Here is a 27,611-nt window from a genome sequence, read left to right on the forward strand (position 1 = left end):
CATCAGGGTCATCAGTGGCTCTCAAAGCGTGGCCCCGAGACCGACAGCATCAGCACCACCCGCAAGGTTGTTAACCAGGCCTCCTCCCAAGACCTACTGAATAAGTCAGTCTACAGTGCGGCCCAGCAAGCCGTGGTTTTAAAAGGCCTTCAGGTGAATCTGATAGACTCAAGTTTGAGAGCCACTGTTACAAAGGGCAGAAGAGCTACTCTCAGAAGAATACAAACAATATACTTATTTTATACTTTTAAAATAAGTCAAAAAAATGGCTACTGAATTAACAGTGTTCAGAAGAACCAAAACACATGGTAAAGCTATAATAAAAAAGAAAAAAGAGAGAGAGAGAGAGAGAAGCAGGGAACGATTCATACAAATTACGCATGGGAGGAGCCACATAGAGTGCCTCTATGATAACGGTAGTGTTTCACCCAGTTAGGCAGTGGGTATGAGCACTTCGGTTTTTTGTTATTACCCTTTAAACTCTGTAATAAACTATTTTGTAAATATGATTTCTAACACAAAAATGCAGAGCTGGAATAGGAAAAAAGTTTGAGAACATAAACAATTATGAACATAAACTATAGCCCATATGAACTCAATTCTAACAAAAGGCCTAGAAAACTATTTAAGTACATAGCAGGTGTTGGATATTTACAGACTATTAAATGTTTACAGTGATTCATAGGTTTCTTCAGTCTATTCTCCTGAATTTTTCACAATGCACAGAACAATCCAAAAAGAAATATTTCTCATAGAAAGTATAAACAAAGAGTCTATAATTTGGTGCCCACTTCACCATCACTCCCATCTTTAAGCTTAATCTTTTTTCCAGACTTGAAATTCAAATCCTCACTAAACACACAGTATAGCCTAAGGGAAGATAATGGTTTTCAATTCTGGTCTTAACATGTATTTTTCTTCTCCAATTTTCCACAAAATACTTTCATGGAAATCTGTTCAGTTCTGTTTAATTACTTCTCACACCTCCATATCAAGGTATCTAGCCAGTAAGAAGTGATTTTTTAAAGTGAAACCAAAAGAAAACCCCAAAGATTACATATGTAAGATTTACTATTAGGTAAAACTGTACAACAAAAAGTCTTATAAATCATACAGGGACTGCCCTAAGAAACTCATTTGTTTCTAATTTATTTTCTCCATTAGCAATGTGTTGCTAAAAATCACGAGAGAATAAAGCATCCCTCATATGAATTAATTCCTATCCATTTGGAACATGGGAACCCAAAGGCCGGCTTCAGCATCCAAAGAAAGGCAATTATGCACAATGAGCAAAGGAGGTGGTTTAAGGTCGCACTGCCAAGAAACGACATATTCCAGTGGATTCAAACCACCCTCTTCAAATTTTGGCATTCTATGGTATAAAAATAAAACCCAAGTTCATTGAAAAGCAAAGCTTGCCACCTGCTGCCCAATGGCATAATCATAAAAGTTCAACTTGTGTCCACATGTTTCGACTCGAATCCTTTTATGAATCGATTGGTATGGATATTTGCGTTTTCTGTATTCATTATTACCAGTCTTTTTTTTTTTTATAAGAATGCCAGCCCCCGTTTTTAACTAAATGCTATTTCAAACCCTTTACAAAATCAGCTATAACCAGTGTGCCTAAAACAAAAGCAAAAACCCAACTTCCAAACTATCATACATGTTGTGTATATAATAAATCGACCAAACTGCAGTTGTGTTTATTATAGTATCCAGACCAGGGAAGAATTCCTTTGAAAACGTGCCAGCATTGTCCCGGGCTTCCATGGCCTGTCATCATTCTAGAGGATGTGGGATACTAAATCCATTTTCTGATCCAGGCAGACTTTAAAATCCAAATATTAATAGTTTAACTGAAGTTTATATACATTTATATTACAAAGTTTTAGGTAGCAACCCCGCTAACCAAAAAGAAAAAACTCACCTCCAAGATTTCACCAGTGCTTTGTCAGCGCTAAACATTTAAACTCTTAAGCATCTTAATTGTATTAACTTTGGCAAGCATTTTCATAGGTTAACATACTTCCACTATTTTTTCATTTGAATTTATTCTAAGAAAATCTGAGAAGTAAAACCATTTAGCCTTTTTTTTTCCTTAAACAAAGACAACAAACCTTCCAATTTTGCCTTACCCTTCTAACTCCATAGATTTGTGTATCCAGGCCCCTCATCCCCTCAAAGAAGAAAAAGAAAAAAAAAAAGAATACAAAGCACTCTTAGGAAGAAAGTGAAACTTTGAATTTAGGGAAAAAATACCATCTGAGAGAAAGAGAGATGTCTTGAAAACCTGTCACAAGCCGGATCAACAGAGAAAAAGTGCAAGCGTTCCTCCACATGCTCGCCTTGCGCCCAGGAAGCTGGGCAGGTGGGACTCGTGGGAGCTTTATGAGAAGCAGCCTCACCACACCACATGGATAACTCCTGAGGCCCCTTTGAAATACAGCTTTAAAGGCTTTTGCCTGCGGAACTTGTCCATATGCAAAATAGCACCAACGCTAGTTGAAGTTTTTTACTCGTCTGGGAACTACTTTAAAGCAGACAATAAAAATTAATTCATTTTCAAGATAGATGGCACCATAATGTTGCACTATTTTCTAGTGTGCATTTTTTCCTAAACACTAGAGGCAGCGTCTCCATACAAAAGGAAGCCCATCCAGCTGAAGCCAGTTAGCATTCAGATTCTGCTCCTCCTGGGAAATATCACGAACGCAAAATGCCCCTCTTCTTTTCTGTGGCTGGCTTACCCTATTCTTCAAAAACTCTACAGGAGCTATTAACTCATGCACTATTGCTGCTCAGTGTTTCCAGTCAGGCAAAAGTCTCTTTTCTCCTTCTTATTTAATTGCCCACACCTGCAGTGGTTTGAGTTTGAAAGGCTAGTTAGGGGTTAGTGAGATCTTCCCGCAGTACTGTCTACAAGTCAGAAGGATGCCTGGCATGATATTACAGCAGGCTAATCATCTAATTAACTGATTTCAAGCCTGTTAAAACCAGAACTGGACTTTCATGAAACAGGTCAAATATTTGATTTAATATCAATAGCGGGAATTGCATTACAGATGCTTTCTCCTGTAAAAATATAGCTCTTTACTAAAAAACAAATAAAAATTTAACTCCTCATTCTAGAAATACTAGAAAGGGAGGCGAAAAACATAACAGATATGGATTATTCACTGAAATTAAAGAATCTTTAGTTTAGCCACTAGCACAGTACCTGGCACGTAGTAAGTACTCAATAAAAATACTTGAGATTCAAAGTCCCAAATCATTTCCTTTGGTTTCTTGCCAAAGAATTCCTAATGGACCTTTGACCAAATCCTTCCTTTTTTAAAGATCATCCTTTGAACATGAAGATGATATACATAAGTTTTTTTAAAAGAAGCACAGTATTTCCTTACTGCATTTGGAAAGTATTTCTGATTCTGTGAAAGACAACACTACTGTTACTATCAAGTAGCATGTTGCTGGACTGATTACTTCACAAAGTAAGTCATAAAACCTTTCCTAGCAATCCTAGGCCCTAACAACTAAATTAAACAACAAAGGTAAGTGACGTCTGAAACAAAACTGCATTATTTATTACTTTACATTGCACAATAAATAATAATGCAATTGTTTCAGACTTTAATTCTTTTTATTACATTATTTTAAATAATAATAACTAATGAGACCAACTAGAAACTAGATAATGCGATCCAACTAGAAAGATATTGAGCCTATCAACATGTAGGTTGTTATACAGACCTGTGTGTGTACGTGTGCACATATGCACATGTGCGTATGCATGTGTGCACACACAACTATCCAAGGCTCCTTTCCAGCTAATCAGTAAAGACATCATGGAAGATGTGGGACTTCAGTCCTAGTGGAGGAGGCATATAGGTGAGTTGATCACTTCTAGCATAGCATGAAAACCACAGAGAAGATGCACAGATGCTGGAAGGGGCAAAAATAACGTGAATGGCAAAAGCTGTCAACCAACAAACGTAAAGGTAGGAAACTGAAGTCTGATGAACATTTGAAAAAGTAAAAAGGGACCTTGATTTTTGTATACAACATGATGAAATGTCACCAAATACGTTTTGAAGTGTTAGCTTGATCAACACAAAAGAAAATAGAATCTGGTTCTGATTACAGGTGGGTGAATTTAAATCCAGGGATAAAGTGGAGTAAGGAGAAGGAAGCTTTCAAAGACAGTCCCTCATTTTCCCATTCCTCAGGTGGATGGTCATGTATCATTTGATTTAACATATCTAGAGAGAGATAAACATACATATACTTCCTTAGCCTGGATCCAAAGGAACTGTTTTCTTGACTTGTAGTCTGTATTCCTTCTGTTTTACAGAAAATCAGATTTGCTCTCAGGAAGTTACTATGAGGGATAGGTAGCCTGCAAGGCCGGCTCCTTCAGGCATCGCTTTCTCTAATCTGCCCATCAACCCCTGGGCCTCCCCTCACATGTTCACAGCACCCTACCTGACCTGGCTTCCCACAGGTAAGTCTTATATTTCTTTAGTGATATCTCTCATTTCTCAACACTCAAAGATCCTCTCCCCGATTGTCAGGGCTTTCTATAATCTGAATCTACCCAACCCATCTCATTTCCTACTCTTCTTCAATGCCCCCTCATGAGATTAATCTCCCACCTGTCCTATGGAAACAGGAGACTCATTCCCACCATATCTTCTCTCTTGTTACTGCCTTTACTTAAAGGCCAGCTTCTCCTTCACTTTTCTAAGTCCTCCAGATTCTAGTATGTTTTCCTTTACTCCTGTCCCCACTGATGGCCCCTTTCCTGATTCTTCGCTTGAATTTATAATTTACCAGTCAGCTGGGTATTATCCTATATTATTAACTATTTATCAGGCATTTTAGCCTGATCCCTCCAACTGGAGTGCCTAGAACATTACCTGGCACATGGTTGGCACTCAATAAACATTTGTCTACAGGCTGAATGAATCAACTATAGTAAATTAAAATTTTGGATTGTGGAGGTGAGGAGAACAGAGCTTCTAACTTCATTAAGGTGAGCCTGGGTTAAGGCAACCAGTTCAAAATGCCTGAGAACTATTTAGGCTTGGAAAGTTGTAGACAGTTCAGGAGAACCTAAAGATGTCTGCCTGTGTCAATCAACAAGCCCCTTATAGGACAGAAGAATTACGAAATAAATTACCCAATGAGTCATAGATTGCATTCTTGTCCTCATGTGCAAGTGGGATTTTTCAGAAGTCCAATTTAAGAAGTTTCTTCCAAATGGGGATATAAAAAGATTCAATAAATACTAATAACATTCTTTGCATACAAGGGCTTCTTCCCCCTTTGAGAGTTCTTGAAATGTTTAACAAAGGGATCTTTAATATGAAAAGAGCTCTTACAAATTAAAAAATAAATAATTATAACAACATGTAATATAAATTACATGTAATTTAAATGAGGCAAAGAATGTAAATAGATTATCCACATAAAAATACAAAGGGCTAATAAATGTGGAAAATGTTCTACCTCAATTAAAAAAAACTAAGAAGAACAAATTGAAATTATTCCGTGAGCATGTGATAATATCATACTTCATAGGAATATTCAAAACCTCTAAGACTTTACAGACTATAATTTATCAAAGTCTTATTTGACAGTGACCACATTTACTCTGTTCAAAATATTAAGGATCTGAAGCAATCTAATAAACATGTCACTGACTAACATATTTACTTCCACATAAAAATCACTACATTAAATTAATACAAAACAATATTGCAGCAAAGAAATTAATCAAGGAGATTGCAAAGTGTTTCAACCTTGAGTAAAATATTTCTAATATACGCACACTACATTTTCCTACTATTTAGATTCCCAGATCCCCTTTCAAGACATTAAGCCAATTAAGTTGTGAAATGCTTGCCTCATACATGGAAATGAGTTTCTTAAGAATTTCTTTTTTTTATTCCTTCAAATAGCTTACTTAAACCAGGAGGAGCCACAGGAATGGAAGAGAAACAGAGAGAGAAGAAAGAGTTCCACAAAGGGTCAAGGAGGAAAAGGGTTATTTATGCCCAGGGAATGAGAAATGGAAAAGAGAGTGCTTCCTTTCAAATTTCTTTTCTCAAAGTAAAGCACATCCTAATCTCCTCAAAATGTCCATGTCATCTTCCTGTTTGAGTTAAGAACATCCTTCCTAGAAATATAATTAGGAAGGATTAGCTGCTGCATAAAGAGGCTTTGAACAAATTAAGAAAGAATGATGTCTCACTTTAGATTCTGTCCATCAAATCTCCAAATACCAGGACTTGCCAAAACACCAACATCAGGCAAAAAAAAAAAACGGCGGCGCTTTAAAGCAATAAAAGTGATATCCATGTCAATAAAGCCCTAAAATGAGAATTTTAAAAAATAATTTCTGTTATCTGTGGCAGAGGTACTAGCTAATTTTTAAAGATTTAGGACAGCTTCTACATTGGTAACTTACTATAATGAACTGTCACATTTTTTTCATGAAACAATACATTTTGACTAAATGAATCTTGATTGTTTTGAAAATAAACAACTTTTTGTCAAACAAGAGTGGTTTACTTGAGAATTCATGCAATGACTAAAATTTTTCACTCCTCCACCCTTTTAATTTATATTTTGGGCTTCAAAATTACTGTGCAAATTTTTTTTTATTATTATGGTAAAAAGAATCAGACCATGGCATATAAAAGATAGCAAGGACTAAGAACATGGACTAAGAGGTCAGGTTCAAGTCACAGCTCTGCTGCTACCTTCCCGTGTGACTCTGGGTAAGGTATTTGCCCCTTTAAGCGGTAAAACGTCATGGTCGGGCTTCCCTGGTGGCGCAGTGGTTGAGAGTCTGCCTGCCAATGCAGGGGACACGGGTTCGAGCCCTGGTCTGGGAAGATCCCACATGCCGCGGAGCAACTGGGCCCGTGAGCCACAATTACTGAGCCTGCGCGTCTGGAGCCTGTGCTCCGCAACAAGAGAGGCCGCGATAGTGAGAGGCCCGCGCACCGTGATGAAGAGTGGCCCTCGCTTGCCACAACTAGAGAAAGCCCTCGCACAGAAACGAAGACCCAACACAGCCATAAATAAATAAATTAAAAACAAACAAACAAACAAACAACCGAACAAAAAAAAAAAACTTGTCAGCCCAATTTCCGGGACCATGCTTTCAAAAAATACATTCTATGATATATTAAGCAAGTTTAAAAAAAAAAAAAAAAAACTTTATGGTCTGTGCTGGTTGAAAATTTTGGATGATGAAAAAAAAAAATCTGTACCGAATACATTCTTGTTCTATTTTCTGCTATGCTCAAATAACTTTCAAAAGAGACAAGTACACAAGATTAATTCTATTCAAAGATATTGATAAAATATTTCTTATGTTTTTTGGTAAGAGCTATAACTCCATGAATCACATCACTCTGGAATCATATGAACTCTAAGTGAAAAATAATTGAAGTCTGCCTGAATGGCCTTGTTTGCTTTCTATGAGACTTGAGCCAATCTTGCGTCAAGGTTCAAATCAACTAATATTTAATTAAATACTCATGAGTACTAGGAAATTCGAGCTCATAAACTGGATTTATAGTGTCAGTTTCAGTAATTTTCCCAAGAGACGGGCTGCCTGGGCTCTGCTATCACTTTCTTGCTTGTTAATGTGCCTTGTGTCTATTACAGGCGTTCTAGGAAGTGTAAGAAGCAAGAAGATTTGGCACTGCAACGTCAAGAAGATAATATCCAGAGAACTAAGTGGCATCTAATCAATTCAAGTTCCTATAACATTCAGAGATATACAGAAAGCAGGTCCCATCATCACCTAGAGGTACCACAGAAGAATGGGATGGATGCAGGGCTGAACTACTGTCCTGTAATAGTGAGTGGGATGACTGAGTGAACTTGTGCCTACTCTGATCAGTGATTTATTGAACTTGTCTCTTCTGATTACTTTGGGGAAACTGAGGCAGCTTAGAAGATGGGTTAATATCCGCATTCCTGTGTGATCAGACTTTCCGATTCAGAGCAGTCATAACATCACCTACATTTTTCCGTTCACCAAGTAAGCACTGTGCTTGGTACAGCAGATCACAGAAATTGAAATGAATGCTATGAAGGGAGGAGGTGAGGAGACATGGTGTTAGGAAAGCATCTTTCAGGGAGTAAGGGGGGTAGCAGGGAATGCTTTCCCTAGGAAACGGACATCAGTGGAACAAGCAGGTGTTAACAGGGAAGACGAACATGTATGGCACATGTAGCTGCAGACAGAGAAAATGTGTCAGGAAGGAGCTGGGCAGACTCAAGGAGCTGCCTGTGACATGGTGACAGGCTGGGCAAGGGGAGACCATGGAATCCCATCCCCTAGGAGTGGAGAACTCATCCTTATCCTCAGAGCACTGAGAAGCCAGTGAGGCACTTATGCAGAGCAGAACAAGACTCACATTTTGAAAAGATCCCTCTAGTTTGAACTAAACTTCATAAAGTCCCCAGCACCTGGCATACAGGGGACAGTCAGACCCTTTCTGCTCCACTCATGGAAAAGCCCCCCAAACTCTAATGGGTACAGGAACAATCTCCAATCCAATTTAATTTCACGCAGTCTTGCTGGTTCCTCCTGCTATCTTGCATAAATGCATAAACATCTTGTTCAAACAATGCAGTCCTGAAAAATGACAGATATTTTTTCCTGGATTAGCAAATTGAGGCTTTCTCTTCTCCACAGTGTTTAAGTAGACTTTCTTTCCACTTACAAGTTCTTGTCTCTGGACCCTAGGATCAGCTATTTCTGCTAGGTCATCTCTAGTATGATTAACAGATAAATAGGTAAAAACTATACTCAACCTTGAAAACCTCAGTGAAAATATACTAACTGTAGGCATATTTACCACACAAGTTATTTAACTCAAATTTTTATTTCCTATTTGTGCATATTTTGTATTATGTGAGGTGTACTTGTCACCTCCCTCACACAGGACTCAGGTCTTATAGGTTCTTTATCCTAATCCCAGGCAACTCCAGGGCAGAGAACTGCTATAAAAATTTAGTCTTATAATTTAGTCTTCACTTTTTTCAAACATAAACAAACACCTAAGCCAAGGAAAACAAGGAAAGAGGATTTAGTGCAAACCCAGAGGCACCTTGGAAGGATTCACAGGCAGTATCTATAGAATGCCAAACATATCCAAATGTAAAGAGGAATCTTTACTTTAATCTGCATAACACCCATAGTCAGGCCCTAAAAATCATTCTCATGCTTGGCATCGACCGTGCAGCCCAGGCTAAAGCTCATGGGTTCCATGTGTCAGCCAAACTGTGTTCTGTTCCAACTGCTTATCAGTGGCTTCGTGTGTGTTTCAATCCCAGTTCTATGGTCCCTTTGCAGCAAGTGCTCTGACGACTAATTAATTCAACTTTCAGTGCACAGATTTATTTCATCATAGAAGAATAATCACATGGGAAATACTTTATCGGACTCAAGGGCCCCAGTCTAACTGTTGAAGGGAGGGATATTCCTAGCCCTCTCCCCACTCCTCCCCACGTCTGCCCACCCCTTCCTCACTGCCCCACCTCCCAAGAGAGCTGCAATCAGAGTCCACAGGCCACTTTGTCTAGTGGGTGGGGCCACTATATGTCAAAAGTGGTGTTGACTTTTCAACCCCTAGTTCCACGAGGCGAAAGGCATGAGGAGAGCCAGCCCCTCCTGGTGCCTGGCCGTGTCTGGGCTCTTGATCTCTTGGTTTCCCCCCTTCCATCCACCACAAGTGCCTGAGTGTGCTGGTCCCAAGATTTCAGAGAACACTGGGGGCCATTTTTAGCCTTAAATCTACGTGAAGTGTTTAAACCTAACAATTGTAAGAGTCATAAGGGCTGTCTCTGCTCTTCACTGAAGAGGACTGTGATGACTATTTATCAATACTATCCCTTCTGGGCTTCCCTGGTGGTGCAGTGGTTAAGAATCTACCTGCCAATGCAGGGGACACGGGTTCGAGCCCTGGTCCGGGAAGATCCCACATGCCGCGGAGCGACTAAGCCCGTGCGCCACAACTACTGAGCCTGCGCGTCTGGAGCCTGTGCTCCGCAACGGGAGAGGCCACGACGGTGAGAGGCCCACGCACCGCGATGAAGAGTGGCTCCCGCTCGCCGCAACTGGAGAAAGCCCTCGCACAGAAACGAAGACCCAACACAGCCAAAAATAAATATAAATAAATTAATTAATTTTTAAAAAAATACTATCCCTTCTGATTATAGCTCACTCATGAGTAGCAGAGAAGACTGCCAGGACAAGACCGGGTCCCTGATAAAAGTCTGTGGTAGCCAGAATAACAGCCCCCCCAAAGAGGTCCACATCCTACTCCCCAGAACCTCTGACTATGCTAGGTTACGTGGCAAAAGGAAATTAAAGTTGCAGATGGAATTAAGGCTGCTAATCAGCTTACCTTTCGATGGGGAAATTATCTTGGACTACTCAAGTGGGTCCAATGTCATTACAAGTGTCCTTAAAAGTAGAAGAGGGACGCAGAAGAAAGAACCAGAGACTGGCAGTGAGATGGACTCAGCCCGAGATTATCAGCTTTGACAATGGAGAAGGGGCCACAAGACACAGAATGCAGGCAACCTCTAGAAGCTGGAAAGGGCAAGGAAACAGGCTCTCCCCTTGAGCCTTCAGAAGGAAGGCAGCCCTGCCAACATCATCATTTTAGCCCAGTGAGACCCATTTCAGACTTCGGACCCCAGAATTATGAGAACAAATTTGCACTGTTTGAAATCACTAAATTTGTGGTCATTTGTTACAGCAGTGATAGGAAACTAATGAGAACGCCATCAAAGTAAGAGGCAGTATACAGAGGTTAACTTCACAGGCTGCCTAAATTTGAATCTTGACCCTACACTTATTAGCTGAGTGCATTTGGGCAAATTATTTAACCCTCTGCACCTGAATTGCTTCATCATATGAAATGGGGATGATAATAATAATAATGATAAATGTCTATCTCACATTCTTTTGAGAGCGTTAAATGAGATAATACTCAAGAAGTAATTAAAACAGTGCCTAGCGCAGAATAAACACTCAGTAAATATTAACAATTATTATTATTATACTGCACCAAACACCCTCTTGATTTCTAGCAATTAAATTGGAGAGCAAACTATCCCAGCATTTGCCCTTTTCAATCACAAACTTCGAGTTTCCACATAATTCCTTATATACCTTTGTCCAGAACTTGAACCCAGTCAGATACTGGTTGTATCTCAAAACCACTCTTGGCCAAGACTTCCTTGTGGGACCCAGTAGGGTGCAGACAGCATGGGGTACAAAGTGACCTCCCCGACTCTTCCCCTGCCTCTCCACCCCAACTCCACAGTCCGCTCTTCCTGCCAAGTCCTGCTCAGGAGGAAAAAGCTCCTCGCTTCCAGTTCCTCACACACTCTGTCACCCCATCCCTTCCCTCATGTGCCTGTTTTTCTCAAAGAGCCAACAGATACCAACATGATCAAACTTCACACAACAGATTGTGAAGTCCTTCTCAAACCCTGACATTGTTATAACTAGCTGGGCTTGTTTTTCTGGTGACTTAGATTCACAAAGGTCTTTTTCTGGAATTTGCACATATACCTATGCACACGGCATTCTTCATAAGAGCCAAAAACTGGAAAAATTCCAAACATCCATCAAGAGCAGAACAAATGATAAGTCGCAGTATACTCATATGATGGAATCATCTCTGGAATGTAAATGTGAACTGCAGCCACACATAATTACGCAGATGAATCTCAGACATAATGGTGAGTGAAAATATACATGCTGTATGATTCATTTCTATATAGTTCAAAACAGACAGAACTGATCTCTGGTGTTAGAAGTCAAGATAGTGGCTCCCTTTAGGGAGAAGAAAAAGGGCAAATCTAGGAAAAAGGGTGTTTTGTGGTGCTGGCAACGTTCTACTCTTTGACATGGATGGTAGTTCCATGTGTGTGGGATAATCACCAGGCGTGTGCACTGCTGATTTCTCTACTCTTCTGTATGTAATTTCAATTTAACTCCTACTTTTAAAAAAAGTTTAGGGGACTTCCCTGGTGGTCCAGTGGTTAAAACTCTGTGCTTCCAATGCAGCGGGTGCAGGTTCAATCCCTGGTCGGGGACTAAAATCCCACATGCCGTGCGGCGAGGCCAAAAAATAAATAAATAAATAAATTGGCTTTTAGAAAGTTAGACTAATAAAATATTGAATTAAAGGCTATTTCTAAAAACAAAAGTTTAAAAAACATGCACATAAAACAATAAAATCAGTCATCGGTTCACATTTTTAGTTCCCGTCGCATCCATAAAGTGTCATGAACGCTAAAATCCCCAGATTGAGTTCCTTTTCTTCAACTTTCTACCACTTTGCCTTTTTTTTTACCCCACATCATAAAGTAAGGCTCAAAACCTTCATCTTATGGACTTGTTGGGCAAATACAACAAGGAAGGCAGAGTATTGTGCAAATGTACAGGGCTTTACGAAGGCGAATGGTATTATTCCAAGAGAATAAGGTCACTCCTGCACTATCAGTATTCAGGAAACAATCCTTGGACAGGGACTTAGACATTCATATTTTTTTCTCCAGGAAAAACTCAACAAAAATGTATTAAACGTTTATTGTAGCCCCTCTGTGTACCTATGTAGATAAAACAGATGATTGTGCAGTAAGCATGATGACAATGGTTAAGTATAGGAAGCACAGAAGAAAAACATGGGGGAGAGCCAGCAGAGTGGGGGGGTCAACACTAAGCAAGGGCCCCCCACAGTCTGAGAGATCATTTGGGGAAACCGTCTATTCAAGTACTGACCATTTCCTTGGCTACTTTAATAAATTCAGACAAGGTCGCAACCTCAGCTATTAGTGCACAAAAGGCTTGAAACGTCTCCCTAAAATTGCACCTGTTGGTGTAGTTTTATAATGAGCTTTTTTTTCCTTTAGGAGTAGTGTGAGAGTCCAAATAAAGCGAATGAGCTTATATTTGTTGTTGTTTTTGTTGTTAATCCGGAGAGCAGAATACTTCAAGGAACATTCCACGAAGTCTCCCATCCTTGTACATATCATAGCATACAGTTTTTTTAAGGTTCAAACAACCACAGAGACAGGAAGCTAAGAACTGGAAAGAGATAAAGACAGTGTAGCACCCTCTTCTCCCTGGCACAGGCATCACTCGCTGCTGCTTCCTATCAACCAACCCGCGGTAAATGGGAAGTATTCATTTCTCGAGACCTTTGAAAGTAGAACCCATTATCTCAATGTGGATTTTAAAGGGCCCTCCCCTATAGTTAGAAAAACTCTGGTGTAGTATAAGCTCATTTGATCAACAGAGAACATATTTGAATTATGCCTGTCTTTTAAAAGAGACCATTTTCTAACTTGCTTCTTTTCTCTTTACCCCATCCCTGAGAAGACGATGACAGAAAAGACATCAATGACATTAGGTAAGTTCAGGCCCCCTCCACTGGTGTGAGACAGGAAAAAACTATTTTTTCCAGAGAAACTAACCGCCATCCTTTGAAACATAAAATGATGAAAATAGCCATCACCAGGGAAGAAAAAAGACTGGATACATGTGAGCTCTCGAGATAGACTTGACATCCACATCCTGAGTGAAACCAGACTTCCTTCTCAAGCTCAAAGAGCGGTGACTGGGCACATTGTGTCCTGCAAAAGTGCCTCCTCCTTACACAGTACAGATAACCGCTCCCCATTTGGCAAAGCAGTGGTCATTTGCACCTGCATTCTCTAAACAAGCAGAAGACATCAGCAGCTGAAGAATGTCCCTTACGACCTCTGCCTCATGGGTCCATGGTCAGCGCCTGTAACACCCATCATGATTAACAAGGATAAAGAGAGACATTTCACACAAGTTGAAACAGCCTCACTGAGCAGCACTGAGGATTGAAAACAAATTCTTGTGGGAAACTTCAACATACATGTGAAAAATGATACTGACAGGTGATGAAAAAGCTCTGGAAAACTGAACAGTTCTGATTTTTGCTCCTCTGTGGAGCTCCTGGCCACAACATATAAGCATTAACACCTTTTTACATATAGGACTAAAGACAGACACTTGGGGGTGCACCTGTGACCTGACAGCGGCAATTCTTCGCTGAATACGTGGACAGCTATACGTGAACAACATCTACAGGATGCAATTATGAAAGTCACCTGAAGTGTTAATATGGACTTTCTAAGGAATGCAGTATTATCAAGGGACATAAAAGTTCAAAGAATGAGAAAAGTGACTGCCAAAATTTGTATACAGGAAGATGAAGGCATCATTTGGTCTTTTCTTTAGCTCATGGAGGATCCATGATGTGGCCCGGAAAACTGGAAAAAGGAACGCCACAATAATAAACTTCCACGGAAAGCATGAATGGAAGTACCAACTACAGCAATGACTACTGCCAGAAGGCCCTGACCAAGGTCTTTCCAAACCAGTACCTGACCAAGTGGCCAGGCATGTACCACTGATACCCACTTGCTTTTAGTCCCCGCTGGGGTACAGAGGATGATCTTGGCTATTCATCTATAAAGCTCTGTCAGAAATCATGCATTCACCAAGTATCAACCACCATCAAAGACCGTGGAGATCCATGCTATTACCAAGAAATGTTGGAAGACAGCAGGATAGAAAAACCTCCACGCCCTCCCTTTCGCCCACAGTCCCACGCCTGGATAGTACCTGATTCTCTTTTTCTTTGCCTCCCACATTTGAGTAGGCGTCAAGGTCTTTCATTAACAACACCTCCCGAGCTCATGTCCTTCATCTAGGTTACCAGCACCACCACCCCCGTTACAGAGCCACCCTCCCATTACCACTAGTCCTAATCCGTTTTAGACACTGCAGCCAGATTAATCTCCCAGGCAGAAGAAAAATCGTAGTAGCCTTCCTCCTTGACACTTTCTCTTCTTCGTTACTCTTCATTACAGAAAATTTCAAAAATACATAAAGGTAGAGAGAATTGTGTAAGAATTGTGTGCCTATCATCCAGCTTCAATAATTATCCCCTCATGCCCAATCTTGCTACCGCTACACCTCAACCCACTGGATAACTGCAATCAAAGCTCAGACATCATACAATGTCATCTGTAAATACTTTAATAGTATTCCCCTTCCTTACATAACTACAAGGTCATCAGCACAGCCCCCAAAATCAACAATCATTCTTCTATATCATCAAATTTCCAAATCAATGTCAGCATTTTCATGGTTGTCCTATCATCATTATCTTTTTTCTTTTATTTACAGTGTGTGTGCATCAGGAGAAACATAATTTAAATATTGTGATTGGTTAATATGTTTCTTAAACCTCTTTTTTGTTTTTAACACCTTTATTGGAGTATAATTGCTTTACAATGGTGTGTTAGTTTCGCTTTATAACAAAGTGAATCAGCTATACATATACATATATCCGCATATCTCTTCCCTCTTGCGTCTCCCTCCCTCCCACCCCTCTAGGTGGTCACAAAGCACCGAGCTGATCTCCCTGTGCTATGTGGCTGCTTCCCACTAGCTATCTATTTTACGTTTGGTAGTGTATATATGTCCATGCCACTCTCTCACTTCGTCCCAGTTTACCCTTCCCCCTCCCTGCGTCCTCAGGTCCATTCTCTAGTAGGTCTGCGTCTTTATTCCTGTCCTGCCCCTAGGTTCTTCATGACCTTTTTTTTTTTTTTTTTTAGATTCCATATATATATGTGTTAACGTACGGTATTTGTTTTTCTCTTTCTGACTTACTTCACTCTGTATGACAGACTCTAGGTCCATCCACCTCACTACAAATAACTCAATTTCGTTTCTTTTTATGGCTGAGTAATATTCCATTGTATATATGTGCCACATCTTCTTTATCCATTCATCTGCTGATGGACACTTAGGTTGCTTCCATGTCCTGGCTATTGTAAATAGAACTGTAATGAACATTGTGGTTTAAACCTCTTTTAAGCTATAGGTTCCCCCTTCGTTACTTTTTCTATTTTGTTTTGTTGGGTCTTTTTGGAATTGTTTTGTTGAAATCTTAGTCTTTAACTTGGTTTTTAACCAACCTTTAAAAACTTTCATTACCACTAGTCTTCATTTATATCAAGTTCCATTCAAAATGTCTAAATGTGGTCATTTTCAAATATGTTCACAAATTCTTTGATATTTCTCTCTTCAAACAATGCAGCTTATTAACTACAGTCCCTCTGAGAGTGGACTCAACTTAGTGACTCGCTTCCAATGAGTAGAATAAGGCAGAGGTAAAGGTGTGTCATTTTCAAGACTGAGAAGGCCCTGTGGCTTGAGGATCACTTGCTCAGGGAGAAGCCAGCAGCCATGCTGTGAGGGTGCTCAGGCAGCTCTGCGGAGAGGTCTGTGCGGAAAGGAAGTGAAGCCTCCTGCCAATAGCCATGGCAGTGAGTCACCTTGGCAGTAGGTTCTCTGGCCCCAGTCGAGCCACCCCTGCTGACTGCAACCTCATGGGAGACTCTGAGCCAGAGCTTCCAGCTAAGCACCTCCTGGATTCCTGACCCACAGAGACTGTCAGACAATAAATGTTTATTGTTTTAGGCTGCCAAGTTTGTGGGGACCTATTACACATCAGTAGATAACTAATAAAGCAGTCTTTCTGGTGTCACATCATTGCTTTTCCTAGAAATGCTCTTCTCCAGTTCTTTGTGGTCAAGTTTAACCATCTTTTCAAGCTCACAGATGACACTCTCCAGAGCCGTCCCTAGACCTCCACATCCCCAATGCTCCAAAATCTATAAACAATTGCTCCCTCCTTTGATTTTTCTAGAGAACTTTGTATCTGGTTCTAAGCCAAGCTGTCTAAAACCAATTTGGCCAAAGTAAAACCAATTCATCCAACCCCCACCTGCCTAAAATGTGTAGTTTTAACATTGCAGTTTTACTAAAGTTGCTATTCCTCAAACAGCCCAGGCAGGCTCCCACTGGGGCCTCTGCCCTAGCCCCACACTTCTCCATGATTCACACCCTCACCTCCTCCGGGCCTTTGCTTAAATGTCACCTTCTCAGCAGAACCTTCCCTGACAGCCTATTTAAAACCATCAGGGCCCTCACTCCTTCCCAACCCACACCCACCCTGCACTCCCTGTCCATTACTGCAGTTTTATTTTCTCCACAGCACTTACCGCAATCTAACATATGTTTTAATTACACCACTCATCAATCGTCTCCCCCCTTCCAGACTGTAGGCTCCAGGAAGGCAGACGTTATGTTTAGTTGTTCAGTGCTACATCCTGAGCCCCTAGAACAATGCATGGTACATAGCATGTGCTCAATAAAAACCTGAATAAATGATCAAGACTGCAGCATTTCATATGCCACATAATGGATGTAACACTAACTACACATTTTGATATTTTAGGTGCCTTTATGTCTACAAGCATTTTAAGAAGGCTTAATTAATTTCCTCCTTCACTAGACAAAAACCAAACCAAACCTTGAAACACCCTAAAGTAGGCAATATTACAAAAAGGTAACTTAAGAACTGTTACATTTCTCAAAAGAAGCCAAAATGGTCCTATCATATGTGCCTCCTCGACAGTTTAAATTTCAGGTGATCGGGTCATTACCTAAATTCATCAGTGGGCCAACTGTACCCCTTCCTTTGTACCCCTCTCAAGTGACAGCTCATCTATCATTTCAAAATCTCCTTAAGAGCAGAATTGGATCTTGTACATCTTAATACTCCCTGCAGTGCCCAGATAACAGGGCAACTGACAAAAGTTTATTAGGAAAACATCAGAATTGTTAGCATCTTGGGCCATCTCTTCTCCTCACCCAAAAGCACGCAGTAGGCACGCCCATAAACACATGCCTATAACAATGCGATCGTAAAAACCATCTTCATTCAGCAGATGAGGTCTCTGAAGCAAATTATCTAATGACTTTTATTTTCCCAAAGCCAAGTTGGAGCTGAAACCTTAGCCTCCTCTTTGACTCACAACATTCTTGTCTAAATTACACTGCTGCTACCAAAAAAAGAAAAAAGGGGGAGGGGGAAAAAGTTGCTCCTTTATCTGACATCTGACATATGGTTCTCACTAACAATCCATATATGCACATCATAGAGGGTCAAATTCTAACAGGGGATGGTGATATTCAGGATAAATAATGTCGCTTGTAAATGACTTCACAGCTTATGTAAGTAATAATGCTAGAAAAAAATAACTGCAATGCACAGTAATCTGACTCTTGATTGCCAAGGCATAGTTCAACACAGAATTGTTCTTTGTTTTTAAGATCCAGAACAATGCGGGAAGAGAGATGTCTAGCTAGGATATAATCAATGCTTTATATTATTTCAAAGACACATGTTCTGACACAAAAAAACACTACTATCCTTTAGAGAAGGGGTCAGCAAACTACACTTCAGGGGCCAAACCGGGCCCACACAGGCTGTTTCTGTATGGCCCATAAGCTAAGAATGATTTTTACATTTTTAAATGGTTGAGAAAAAAACTCAAAAGAATAATCTTGCGTGCCATGAAATTTATATGAAACTCAAATTTCAACATCCATCAATAAAGTTTTATTAGAGCACCCACACTCATTCGCTTACGCATTGTCTATGGCTGCTTTTGTGCTAAGGACAGCAGAATTGAGAAGCTGCAACAGAAACCATATGTCCCACAAAGCTACAAATAGTTACTATCTGGCCCTTTACAGAGAAAGTCTGCCACCCTTTACACTTCAGGGCATGGATGCTGGAGCCTGGCTGCCTCCATTTAAAGCCTAATATGTATTCTCCTTATCCTGCCTCTATTTAAATCCTAACACTTATTACTCACTTATTAACTGTGGACCTTGAATACATTACTTAAGCACTCTGCACCTCAGTTTCCCCATCTGTAAAATGGGGTTTGTAATGGCACCTACCTGATGGGGTATCACTGTGAGTTATAAATGAATAATCATACAAAGCACGTGAAACAGTACGTGGCATGCAGTAAGCAGTTACTAAGTACTGGCTATAACTACAATTCCTTCTTCTTGAGGGCTGCAGGATGTGTTTTCCAGTTGAAATGGCAGCAAAGTGCTTAGATTCTAGCACAGCCTCCCAAATCTCTTTATCACGGTAGAATTGAAGAATGAGGCAAGAAGAAATGAGAGGGAAAAAATGAAAAAAAGAAAGAAGAGGACTGAGGAGGGAACAAGAGAAAGGAAAACGTTATCAGAACCCCACTCATCAGGGACAGTAGGAGGCCTATTGAAAGGGGAAGTATAAATTAGGATAATTTCATCTGTAGTAACAGATTAAATAACTTCTGTGGGCTGACGGGATACTAATCACCAGGTGGAAGCTATCCCGGGGGGTTGGTGGGGAAAGCATTCAAAATTCCAAGCAAGTGACTTACAGATGAACGGCTGGGTCATTTTTAAGTTAAGAACTTCCTGTATTTTACATTCCTAGACAAATGACAAGTGATAGCTGCAGTAATTCTGCATCTTGTTATCCATGTAGAGCAGCTAATTAAAAGGAAACAATTTGTGTAAGGACCCTGTCCTTACAGAGTTCTCATTTTGTTCAGAATAGCACTTACTTCCTAACGCTAAGAAAAAAAAACCATGTTCCCATAAATAAAACACAAGCTCATTCACCAAAAATGGACCTGCATGGCAACTGGGAGGTAAACATGGTGTTTAATAGAAGATACACTTAACCTGCTACCAAGGTGGAGAAATTCTCTTTCCCAGGACTCACTTTCACTTGAATACCTTCTCTGTGGAAAGATGAGTTCCTACCTTTTCCATGTTCCTATAAAAATCACACTCACTGTTTCTCTTTTTAAATTATGACTTCAAAAACTTTAAAGCACCCCCCACCTCGAAAAAAGAGAATTGTTTAACTCACAACTCCACCATAACCAAACAACTACCTTTATTATTCCCTTCCAACCTTGATCCCCTTAATCCTCACTACTGCTTTGCTTAATGCTTATGGTAAATCTTCCCTGCAGAGGCTAAACACACATATCAAGTATTTTTAAGACACTTGATGTGTAAACATAACACGTAAAACCTTAAGAAAAGGAAAGAAGGACATTGCTATCCAAGTGATTTCTGCAAATTGTGCAGGAAAAGAAGAGTGATTTAAAGCAATGCATCCAAGAGAGAACTTAAGACGCTCCTGAGCTGGAGGCAAGTTCAAAACACTCACTGAGAATGTATCTGCTGGGAGAGTCCCACTGAAGGCTTCGGCTTGAGGGTCAAGGTCATCTGGGCCACAGGACTGACTCTTGGTAGAGTGTCTGCCTTCTTAGACGAAGTGTGCTTTGCTGCTTGCTCAGGAGGGACCCAGGAGGAAGCAGCCACGGGACTCTGCCCTCCAAAGACTGGTGACGAGGTGTCCTGGGCAGCTGTTGTCTCACAGGCTTTGCCCTTGGTCCCTGGTTTACACACACAGAGTTGAGGCCGGAGACACATCCCTCCATTCTGACATGGAGGAACACAGCTTGCTGCAGAAAGAAATAGAAGACACACTTTGAAGAAAAGCATTGTAGACTTTACTAATTCTTCCAAAGACTTACCAGTAGCATCAGGCTATCCCTCAATAAAACAAAATGATGATGATGTTGATGATGACGATGATAATAGATAATATTTATTAATGGCTTCCTATGTGCCAGGCATTATTCTAATAGATATCGACAAATTTAACACCCCAGCAACTGTTTTAAGTAGATATTTTATTTTGCTCATTTTACTGATGAAGAAAGAGGCACTGGGGTTATATAATTTGCCAAAGGTCACACACTCATTAGTAAATAGGAGAGTTGGGATTTGAATTCAAGTGAACTGGCTCCAAAGTCATCATTCTTAGCCGCTTTACTATAGCTGCCACTCAGAAAGGCATCAGAAATGCAGGGAAAAAAAGAAAGTACTCTGCCCTTCTTTTTAAGTTGTGTTCTGTGGCTTAAGTTTAAATTTTAGGTATCCAAACAACATTTGGCAAAAAACAAAAGCCCAATTCCAAACCCAAACCCCCAGAAGTGTTACAGCCTTCATCTTGCATAAGCTATCAGAGCTTGGAGTGACTGTTTCAGAAATCTAGTCCAACCTACCTTTTTTTTTGAGAGAAAAACCAAGGGCAGAAAGGTTGAGAGTCAACCTTTATATATATATATATATATATATATATATATATATATATATATGCAAATATATACGTACATATATGCATATATATACGTATATATATGCATAGATTTTTTCTTTTTTTAAGCCAGTACATCCCTAATCTTATAACAAAAGGCAACCAAAAAGAAACAACCTCTTTATCTCCTATTAACTAGGATGCATGTACTTTGAATCACCAGACTTGCAGCCGAGCAGAGTTTTAAAGTTAGCAGGGCTATGGGTCACGGGTAGGGTGAGTGGATTTTATCATAGGCAAGGTCCCCTGGGAGTTTAGATGTTACTGACTTAAATTTTACAAACATCATAGGCCTATGGACATGATTCCTTCAGTCCCTTCTTTATTTGTCCAAATTAACTTATTTAAATGAACCTTTTGCTATCAGCCCACCTTTGACTTAAACTCTTTGTCCTGAGGCAGATCCCAATACTAAATCTCCCATAAAATTCAGCACAAGGTTCAGTCTACAAACAATCACAAAATAGATGAGGAATATGAACCAGAGGAGGCTGTTATGGAGGAGCCAAATGACCAAGACCTAAAAGCCCTGAAACCTACTGATTTTCTATAAACAAGAGAAGATACTTTTCCTATCTCCCTACAATTCCTATTAATTACAGCAAATAATGATAACAAACGGCTGTCGAGTGTCAGAATACTAGGCTGACAAATTTTCTAAAAATTTGGAAGGATTCTTGGGAGAAAACAAATAAAACGAAAGAAAAATGCAGCCAGCTCCTGAGGTGACCTTGGGGTAAGTTACTTAAGCGTGGCCTCTGTACCTGTACAAGTCCAGGGGCAGGGGGGAGGGCAGTAGCTGCTAGTTCTAAAATGGTCCCCGAGGGCTCTTTCCATATTAGGCTTCTAGAATTCAAAGTCAAAAGCTATGCACTTCTAAAGTTCACGATTCTAATTTATCAGCGTTTTCCTGGCCGAGTGATGATCATTAGGTCCCTACTCGGCCACGGTTATTTATGGAATGTCACAGGAATGGAAATGGGCTCCACCCAGAGAAAACAGAAGTGGCCGCAAGCGAGGACTGGATGGGGCTTTCAAAGCTGAGCCTCTGCCAGAGATCACCCCCCACCCCAGGCACTTTCATGTATACATTCTCTTCATGCTTTCAATTAGAAACATGTTTCGGTTTGACATCTGAGAATGATTTCCACTTCTCCTCCTTCCCAAGGTGTACTGCAAATGTCTACAAATCTACCAGGAAGGCTGCACGGAGCGGCTTACGAAAGCTGGTACCTAGATGGAAGCCAAGCACCGAAATCTTCCCCAAACCACCGAGAATATGCAACAAGGGCCTATCTTGAGGAGTTAGAAGTATAACAGGGTAGCGATTTTCTTTGAACTCTTCAAATTTTGCATGTGGTAGGGTGAGGGGAGTGGGGAAAGAATAATTAAGGAAAAAAAGAACTTTAAACTCACACAGAAAAGAACATATGACAGAACAGTATGACTATATACAATAACACCCTTTCACACTAAGTCTGAAAAGACAATAAGGAGAATGATTAGACAATTTCCTCTTCCACCTTCTCCACTTGGGCTCCAACAGCAGCCTCCTGGAGCATGCAGACAGGAGGGGCTGGCTTCAACTGGGGGCAGGGACAGATTCCCTAATTGCCAAGACAAGCCCCTCCCCTGACACGAAAAGCAAAACTCACGTTCTGCAACCACATTTTTTTTTTTTAATTTATTTTTATTTTTGGCTGCTTTGGGTCTTCGCTGCTGCGCGCAGGCTTTCTCTAGTTGCGGCGAGCGGGGGCTACTCTTCGTTGCGGTGCGCGGGCTTCTCATTGCGGTGGCTTCTCTGGTTGCGGAGCACGGGCTCTAGGCACGCGGGCTCAGTAATTGTGGCTCGTGGGCTCAGTAGTTGTGGCGCACGGGCTTAGTTGCTCCGCGGCATGTGGGATGTTCCTGGACCAGGGCTCGAACCCGTGTCCCCTGCATTGGCAGGTGGATTCTTAACCACTGCGCCACCAGGGAAGTCCCTCTGCAACCACATTTTATCAAGCCCTTTTTCGTGTGATATTTGGACCTTGTGCAATAGCGGTCCCCACGTGTCACTTCTCAGAGTGTGGTGCTTGGACCGGCAGCAGCATCACCGGGAAACACTTTAGAAATGCACCTTCTTGGGCTGCCCCTGGCCTGCTAAACCCCAAGCTGGAGCCCAGCAATCTGACTGCCCTCCAGGTGAGTCTGATGCTCACTCAAGTTTGAGAACCACTGACAAAGCATTTGGAAATTGGCAGCCTTCCACCAGAGTTTTTTGAGAACTTACATTTTTATCACTGCAAGTTTGGTATTTTCACACTACAATGGCTTTTATGTTACTGAATTCTTGCCGTGACAGATGTGTTTGTCTTATGTTGCCCTTCTGTTTTTAATGCAAAATATTAAAAATTTTTTCCATGTGACCAAATTCTCAAGATAATTATGGGTCCCTTCCAAAAGTTTATACATTTGTCACCATCTACTTCATGGCCAATGTAAAAATTTGTAGGTATTTATGAGAAAACTGTTATTCTTTTTTTTAATTGAAGTATAGTTGACTTACAGTATTACATTGGTTTTGGGTGTCAGCATAGATATTTAGTACATTTACAGATTATACTCCATGAAAAGTTATTATAAGATAAGGGCTATAATTCCCTGTGCTATATAATATACCCTTGTTGCTTATCTATTTCATACATACTAGTTTGTATCTGTTAAACCCATACCCCTAATTTGTCCCTCCCCCTTTCCCTCTCCCCTTAGGTAACCACTAGTTTGTTTTCTGTGACTCTGTTTCTGGAGAAAACTGTTATTCTAACTGAGGTTCTGAACTATGTGGAATATTTTAACTCTTACAGAAGTTCTTTAAAATGTTTTCCACCAGTTGGTTCTGCATTTGCCTGGCCAGCTGTGGTTGAACACAATGAGTAAACACTACATCAAGATCTTATCAGTGGGACTTCCCTAGTGGCACAGTGGTTAAGAATCCACCTGCCAATGCAGGGGACGTGGGTTCAAGCCCTGGTCCGGGAAGATCCCACATGCCGCGGAGCAACAAAGCCCATGTACCACAACTACTGAGCCTGTGCTCTACAGCCCGCGAGCCACAACTACTGAGCCTGCGCCTTAAAGCCCACGAGCCACAACTGCTGAGCCCATGTGCCACAACTACTGAAGCCCATGTGCCTAGAGCCCGTGCTCCACAACAAGAGAAGCCACTGCAATGAGAAGCCCACACACCGCAAGGAAGAGTAGCACCCGCTTGCCGCAACTAGAGAAAGCCTGTGCACAGCAACGAAGACCCAACACAGCCAAAAAAACATTAATTAATTACTAAAAAAAAAATTTTTTTTTAATTAGAAAAAAGATCTTATCAGTGGTCTGGGCAGTGGTTCTCAGGCTTTGCAGCACATTAGAATCACCTGGGGAGCTTTTAAAAACTCTCAAAACCCAGACCTAACTCCAGGCTGATTGAATCAGAATCTCTGGGGGAAGGGGCTCATGCATCAGTTTTAGTTTTGTTTTTGGGTTTTTTAACTCTCTAGGTGATTGCAATATGCAGCCAAACTTGAGAACCAGTAGGTGAGGGAACAAAATCCTACCAGACTTGCTGACAGACTAACCTTCCCAAAGTGCAGCTCTTTTAATTTTTTTCTCTCCGTTTAAAAATTTTCAACACATTTTCCCTGCCCTTGAGATACATTCAAGACCCTCTACATCTGGACCCCAACCCCCCCTTTCCACCCCCCAGTGGCCCCTGGTCCATCCCTGCAGAAGTTCACCCCTTCTTGCCTCTGCACATCCGGGGCCCTGTCCTGAAACACGGGCCGGCCCCTCAAGCTCTTGCTCATCTGAAACTTCCTCCTTCTCTGTGAAGTCCTTCCCAAACGCCCACCCCGATCTCCTGCGCCATTTTTATCACCTGAACCTCCTGCGCCATTTTCATCATTCACTTCACATTTCACATGTACTGTCACATACATTAATCGTCTTTTAACAAAGCTCTTTTATTTCCCAACTAGAATATAAACCGTGAGGTCAGTTATAATTGGCTAACGCAAAACTTTTCGTACCCAAGGACAGGAGCCTGAACATCACCTTGGTTGACTGATGTCAAAGGACAGCCATTTCTTTCCAAGAATGCTGGGACTTAAGGACATCTATAAAGGGAAGATAATAAGTGGGCTCTTAATCCATTACATAATAACAACTACGTCTCTGGATTTGGTTTGCCAGTTGTTCAAACAGTCTCCAATCTTCCAAAGATGTTTTTAAATCAAAATTAATATTTAAATGTACTCTGCTCATATACATGGTCTGCAGTGGCATTTAGCAGTATGCTGTTAAACAGTTTCAGAAGCCCAGATCCAATGTGTTCTAAAAGAATTTTGAAGGGTAGGGACACTCGGAAACAAACTGGTTGTGGATTCACAGAAAAGAACATCACAATGGGCTGATAGGAGCTGTTACAAGGTACTAAACCTCCAGTACAAATGCGCATTAAGGGAATTAGCCTAAGACATTTCAGGTGCAGTAGAAAAAAAAGCTTCTGAGAGATACTCAGTTTGTGAAAAGGAACCAGAAGTTGGGGGGAGCCCACCATTCATTAAGTAGATAATCCTGTAAGATGACTTCTCCCTGAGATAAGCACAGTGAATTAACCCTCTACCCCGTCCCCCATTCCAAACACAGAACAATCATTTTTAAGATTTTTTTCATGTTAAAGAAACGGATTTCCATGATGGAAACAGGTGGCCATGATGGAATAACTGTTACCAAACAAGCCTTTTTTTCCATAAACAACTAGGAAACTGGATGAAAGATATAAGACAACTGTTGTTAGATACCAGACAACTGGCAAGAGAGGACTGTGAATCCTAAGAGAAGGGCATCAAGAGGGGAGCCCTGGGACCACCCCAACCACCTGCAGGAAGCACTCGGCAGATCACCGCGCAGGGGGGGAGCCCACGCACGGCGTGATGGAGGCTGAGTGGCCGGAATCTGCAGGCCAGAGTCCTAGAGAGGAGAGACCTGCACACAGAGATAGCCCAGAGATCTGCAGAGGGCCCCGGACTCTTCACCTGATACTGAGCTGCAAGGGCATAGGGTGCAACAAACTACCCAGGACCTGTGAGCTGCAAATTCCCAGTCCTGACCCGCCAGAGTCAGGACATTCAGTACAGACCCCAGAATTAAACTCCCTTTAAGAGTAAAACCTCAATATCAAAATCAGGCAAGAACTGTACACAGAAGAAAACTCAGATACAAATCACAGTTAAGAATATAGATGCACAATTCCTAAATAAAATATTAGTAAATCAAATACGACAGTATTTCCAAAACAGAAAAGCAAGCCGAATTAATTCCAGAAATATAAGGATGGTTTTAAATGTCAGCAAATCTGTCCATGGAATTCCGCATGTTAAAAAATTAAATGAGAACTTGTCTCGATGAATGCATAAAATTTTCCAATAAAATTCATCACTTATTCATAATAACAAACAAAAACTGTTAGCTAACTAGGAATACAAAGGGATTTCCTTGTTCTGGTAAACAGTAACTACAGCAAATCCCACACAACAAAGAGTATACCAAAACCTACAGCAAATATTATGAGGAAACTGTAGAAGCATTCCTATCAAAGCTGGAAACAAGTCTAAATGCCCACAATAACCTCTACCGTTGATGTTATATTGTAAGTCCCAGCCAACCTGGCAAAACAAGAAAAAAGGTCTAAGTAGGAAGGGAGAAACAAATGTATCATCATTACTTTAGTTTACCTATGTGTCTATGTAGATAATACAAAAGATTCTACAAACTACCATAACTGGTAAGAATGTGGTACCAGTTCAGAAATAGAAAACAGATCAATGAAATTTAACAAAAAGCTTAGAAACAGACTCAAATATAAATGGAGACTTGCAACATGATGGAGAAGGTATAACAAATCTACAGAAAAACAATGGACTAAAAAACTGGGGTTGGAAAAGAAAGAGCCAACCATCTAAAAGAATCAAAACTAGATCCCTACCCCACTTAAGAATATACATACCAGATCTTTAAAATTTTTAAGGGGAAATGTGACAGAATATCTTCATGGTTTGGGGGAAGAAAGAATTTCTCAAATGTGAAACAGTAAGTAAAAATCCAAAAGAATTGATGAACTTGACTAAAACAAAATTTAAAAGATACCATACAAAACATTGAAACACAAATGATAGAGAAGACAACCTGCAATATATTTAACAAAGGATTAGTAACCAGATGTATCAAGAATTCCTAAAAATCAATAGGAAAAAAATGGACAAAGGACATGAATTGGCTATTCACAGATGATGAAATGTGAAATAAATGTGAGAAGATATTCAACCTCTCCAATTGTCCGAGAACTGCAAATCAAAACAACATTGAGATGCAATTCTACACCCAAGACACTGG

The 27,611-nt window shown here is 40.7% G+C and overlaps 1 protein-coding gene across 5 annotated transcripts in view; it reads right to left on the reverse strand.

Annotated features, from left to right (window-relative positions):
• LTBP1 (latent transforming growth factor beta binding protein 1) overlaps positions 1 to 27,611 on the reverse strand; it is a 418,216-nt gene that overhangs the window by 342,537 nt on the left and 48,068 nt on the right. For all 5 annotated transcript variants that reach the window (XM_036872897.1, XM_036872896.1, XM_036872900.1 and 2 more), the window contains exon 3: positions 20,190 to 20,487. In XM_036872897.1, the coding sequence (XP_036728792.1) occupies positions 20,190 to 20,487 (298 nt within the window). The remainder of the gene's footprint in view (positions 1 to 20,189; positions 20,488 to 27,611) is intronic.

This window comes from Balaenoptera musculus, chromosome 13 (assembly GCF_009873245.2).
Source record: "Balaenoptera musculus isolate JJ_BM4_2016_0621 chromosome 13, mBalMus1.pri.v3, whole genome shotgun sequence".
NCBI classification, from domain to species: Eukaryota; Metazoa; Chordata; class Mammalia; order Artiodactyla; family Balaenopteridae; genus Balaenoptera; species Balaenoptera musculus.